Here is a 4,987-nt window from a genome sequence, read left to right as displayed (position 1 = left end):
ACTAGTCAGAGGGGACCAGCAGGCACTGGGGGAGTCCCTGTTCCCCTGACCACTGCCAGGAGTGACCAGGAATAATGGTCACAAGCTGGCAGAGGGGAGATTCAGACTAGACATCAGGAGGCGCTACTTCACGGTCAGGGTGGCTAGGATCTGGAACCAACTTCCAAGAGAAGTGGTGCTGGCTCCTACCCTGGGGGTCTTTAAGAGGAGGCTGGATGAACACCTTGCTGGGGTCACTTGACCCCAGTGCTCTTTCCTGCCACAGCAGGGGGTTGGACTTGATGATCTGCTCAGGTCCCTTCCGACCCGACCAACTATGAAACTATGAAACTATATCCAGGAGGGATGGGAACACCTGGCTGCCCCAGATTGAGTTAGCTGGCTGTCGTTATACTTCCTTCTGTCAAGGCTGTTCAACGTATGGGAAGCATAATCCATGTGGGTTGGCTGTAGCAGTATGTCTCCCTTAAGGGACTCTTGCCATGTGCATTGAAAAGCACTTGTGGTGTGGTGCTGAGCAGCGTTTCTGTACTCTGCCCCAATCAGTGACCTTGTGCTTTCTCTTGATCAGGGGCAGATTTTCAGTGGGTGCTGTTGTGATCTTGGAAACATTTCTTTCTGAACCTTGGAGGAGGTCAGAGACTAACACCATTTGTCTTGGACCAGTCAGCATGTGTTTAGCGCATGGCACCATGGAGGCAGCAGTTATGGCTTGTGGATGGTCCCCTGTGTACTCTTTCTTGGGAAGGGAAGTAGTGAGGGAGTTAAGTGCTTTATCCCAGTTTTCTCTATCTATCCTTGCAGATGGGTTTTGAACTTCAGATGCTAACTCTGAATTTTCTAGCTTGCATTCACTGAAAAGTGAGTAGTTGCTATTCCGAATCAATGGGGGAGCATGAGCTGTGGTCCCGGAACAGCAATACTTGAAGGGTTTGAGTTCAGATTTTAAGCATACTTTTCTGCATCTACTTAATTATAAAATGTATTTAATGTATCCAAAGTTCCAGGCACATTCTGGTGGACTAGACAGTGCGATGATACCATCAGCCAGACAGTTACGTTCTCACTTCCGTGCCAAAATAAATGTGGGCCCAAGTCCACGTCTTCACTTGGGCTCCAACCAAGTGCTAATGCTGCAGTGCGGTACCCAGAGGAAGCTATGCTGTAAAGCTGTGTTGTGGGCAATATGTTTTAAACCGAGCTCCTTTCCCTCCCTGACTCTGATGAAGGGAGGATTAAGGCTTGTATGGCCTTGGAGAGGAATAGGATGGTCTGAGTGTGCCCTTCTCCTCTTGTCAGAGAATGGCTTGGAAAGACCTGTCTCGATGACCTACTGGGAGAACTGTGCCAGGTTTCCATCCCAGTTGCACACACCTTAGACTGGATGATAAAATGATGCTTTTCCATTGCATGAAACGATGATTAGCCATGATGTTGGGTGGGAGGGACAAGAGATTTAAGGCTTAACCAAGAGGGAGGCTTAGATGGACAAAAACGGAGGGGTAGATGGACCTCAACCGCAGTCTTTCTGAGCAGATAGGAGCAGAAAATTGGTTGAAATATCTAAGGCTTGCTGGGTACGGTGTAATGGGAAAAGCTGGCCCAGCGTTAAAAAATACTTTTGGTTCTGAGCTGTTGTCCTTCGGCGGAGACCACTCGACTGCATTTGCTGTTTCATCCACTACAGGCCGGCAGCTGTCCGTACGGTGTCATTAGGTCAATGTGTTTCTCCTTTTTGATACCTTTTGTAATCTGATCTTGTTCCCATCCTACAGCCGGCTGTGCCATGCCCACCCAACTCTGAAGGCCATAGAAATGTTCCATTTCAGGGGACCGTCTCAAGTCGGGGACCGCCTCCTGCTAAAAGCTATTGTTAATAATGTATTCAAAAACAGGTATGAACCTAGCTGGCTCTGATGTGGGCTTGGAATAGATTGTGGGGGGGGAAAAGTCAGAAGTTGGCTTTCGTTGTATTTGAAGATTAAACTGTTGGCTGATTGATTTTGCATGAGGGAAAAATGACTGAAAAGGGAGGTGGTGTTGATGTCATGTGCCCGTTCTGCTCAGTTTTGGTGCCTGAGCCTACATAAGGAGACTAGGTCTGAATAAAGAGACATGATGTTCCCCACTAAATTATTGAACAAATTACTGACAAATTACTGACTCAGAAATTGGCTTGATACAGGACTTAAGGCCAGCTTCCAAGGCTGAATTTCATGGGTTCAGGGCAGACCAAAGTCAACTGGATAAACCTGTGGAAACAAGAGGTCGAAAGACCTATTTGAACCATCTTGTGTGTCATGACCAGTGACTGTGCATCTTTGTTTTACTTCTGATATGGGTCTCATTTAAACATTAGAGGGAGGAAAAATAGATTTTACTGGGAGTGTTTTAAACCAGACGTTATAGGGTCTCTAGCTCCTCTGGGAAACCATGCGTGTATGAAGTCCTACTTTTCTATGATTCTGTGAACTCCTTTTAAAATCCCTGGGAGTCTGTGATGAAATTTGCTGGTATCTAATCTTTGTGAGCAGAAAAGGTCCCACATGCTGAAAAGCAACAGCAAAAACCAAGGGGAGAAAAATTCACAAATTCCACTATTTGTTTTTAACCAAAGTGTCAAATTTTGATGAAAATGTCATCAAGTTTCAACAAATTGAACTTCCCCTGCTCAACTTTTCTTTCTGTTCACATCTCTTTGACCAAGCTGCTCTAATCCTGGGAGGCCTTTTCCGGGCTCCTGGGCAGATAGTGGTAAATAAGTAATGTATGGAAGGCCGGATTCCTTTAGCTAAGTCAGGGGTGTTGGTCTAAGGACATGGGCAGATGAGGTTCTTTGGGTAAATCTGATATATTCAGTGGTTCTCAAATGTTTTTTAGACTTGAGGCACCCCTCGTTAGACTTGAGACTCCCTTGGAAAATCCCAGCTCTTAGTTTCACTCATCTTTTGACTACAGAAAAATAATAGAGTGATTCTTCTATGCCAAAGAACTTGGAAAGGCTGCAGCAATTCAGAATGTTTTTAATGCTTTGGATTCCTATGTGAAACCTCAAGCAGACGGGGTCCGTTGGGTAAATCCAATATCTTTTCATAGACCAACTAAAATAGTTGGGGAAAATTCTTCTTTGCAAGCTTTTGGGTACAAACACCCTTCTTCAGGTTGAGGAGATCACTGAGTTTTTATCCTGCACCCCTAACAGTGCTAATATTGTGTGGCAGCCCACAGCACCCTTGAAAGGATCTCAAGGCACCCCAGGGTGCTACGACACTCTGGTTGAGAATCGCAGACCTATGCAGCAGTGTTTCTTTGCAGCAGACACAGCATTTTATATGCTTCTGTTCTTGTTTTATATTCCCAGCATGGAGGTTGGGGTATGTGTAGAAGCCTACGGACAAGAAATGAAAGTGAGTCGAAGACATATCAACAGTGCCTTCATGACCTTTGTTGTCCTAGATGAAGAGGGTCAGCCCTGTACCCTTCCAATGGTTGTGCCAGAACCTGGGGTAAGACTGGAAAACATAGCTGAGGCAGCCCGGAAAATGGCCTGGCTGCATCTGAGTCCCTTGTGTGGTGGTGATGCATGGCTCCTGAGAAGCAGAGTGCAGCTGAGCCATGTTTTGTCCCAAGCTTTGAAAGGCTCTGATTTTATTGCCTTATCTGATTTTGTGCAAGACAAGTGCAGTTTATGATGATGGAAATCAAATTGTTCAATAGCGAGGGGATTAAATGGATTGCTCTGTATAAATAATAATAGTAATAATAGTAATAATAATAAAAATAAACCAGAGATTGAAACGTATTAGCCATGCAGGACTTAATAGAATATTGCTTACTCTTTTGATCTCATCTTTCTTGCCATTTACTGGAAAGAATGAAAATCTATTAGGCTGTTTAGTTTTCAGAGCCTCTTAAACCATATTTTACTTGCATGCCATTATGCTGAAGGACATGTCATATAAACAGGTTTAGAACAAGCAGGTGTATAGCTCAGGGTAAATCCCCAAAGAAGAGAGCAGCAAAGATATCCTCTGCCAATTTAATCTGGGGCCGCATAGGCTTCAGTCATCAGGTATGCTGTGTTCATTAGCTGTATAAATATCATTGTGACCAGGGAGTACAGCAGGACTCAAGACCTTCCACTTTTGATGCTTTGCCTTGTTTAATTTTGATGGGTGGAACCAGAAGCTTATTACAATATAGGTGGCACGTGGCAGACTTTTATTTTTGACTGGGTAAGAAGGCTTGAGTTCGGGTACAGCAAATACTTGCACACCTCGGGACAGGTGCACAAAGGTCATTGGGTGTCTAAAGATGCCCACCTGTGCCCAACCAGCCTGGTAAAAGTCCTGAGCTCGCATTGAAATCTGCTGGGCTTAAGAACCTAGGAGCCCGCTATACAACTGCAACTGCACCTCGAGTTTGGCCCCCTTGCACCTGACTCTGCTCTCATCAAAGTCGATGGGAGCTTCACTGTTGGCTTCAGAGCACAGAGTCATAGTCATGGGTCCTATGGCTCAAGGGGATAGGGGGACCTCAAGGGTCTGCTTTATTCCTAAACCATCCCAGACAAATACCAATCCAACCTCTTCTTGAAAACCTCCAATAAAGGAGACTCCACAACCTCCCTAGGCCGCTTGTTGCATTGTTCAATGGCCCTTTAATCTAAATCTGCCTTGTTGCCATTTAAACCCGTTGCCTTGTATCCTGACCTCTGCAGCAAAGGAAGAACAGTTGTTCACCCTCCCCTTTATGGCAGCCTTTCAAATATTTGGAAGCTGCTGTCATGTCACTACCTTAATCTCCTCTTCTTCAGTCAAGCCCTTATCTCTTCACTCCCACAGCTGACCTGTGCCTTTTCTTTCTCATTTCCAATGACTCCCCTTTCTTCATCAGCTGTAAACATCTGGCAAACATCACCAAATGGGGCACCAAATGGTTCACCCCAAATCCCTCTGTCACCCCTGTCCTTAGCCTGTCACATATG

At 45.3% G+C, this 4,987-nt stretch overlaps 1 protein-coding gene across 4 annotated transcripts in view; it reads left to right on the top strand.

Moving 5' to 3' along the window:
• ACOT11 (acyl-CoA thioesterase 11) overlaps window positions 1-4,987 on the top strand; it is a 48,618-nt gene that overhangs the window by 28,084 nt on the left and 15,547 nt on the right. For 3 of the 4 annotated variants that reach the window (XM_019501253.1, XM_019501256.1, XM_019501255.1), the window contains 2 exons: window positions 1,776-1,895; window positions 3,362-3,506. In XM_019501253.1, the coding sequence (XP_019356798.1) occupies window positions 1,776-1,895; window positions 3,362-3,506 (265 nt within the window). The remainder of the gene's footprint in view (window positions 1-1,775; window positions 1,896-3,361; window positions 3,507-4,987) is intronic. The other variant, XM_019501254.1, reaches the window with a different exon arrangement.

The sequence above is a fragment of the Gavialis gangeticus genome, unplaced genomic scaffold (assembly GCF_001723915.1).
Source record: "Gavialis gangeticus isolate Ggan-Ray unplaced genomic scaffold, GavGan_comp1, whole genome shotgun sequence".
NCBI classification, from domain to species: Eukaryota; Metazoa; Chordata; order Crocodylia; family Gavialidae; genus Gavialis; species Gavialis gangeticus.
Note: the sequence above shows the minus strand (reverse complement) of the source record. Positions and strands in the feature narration are given on the sequence as shown.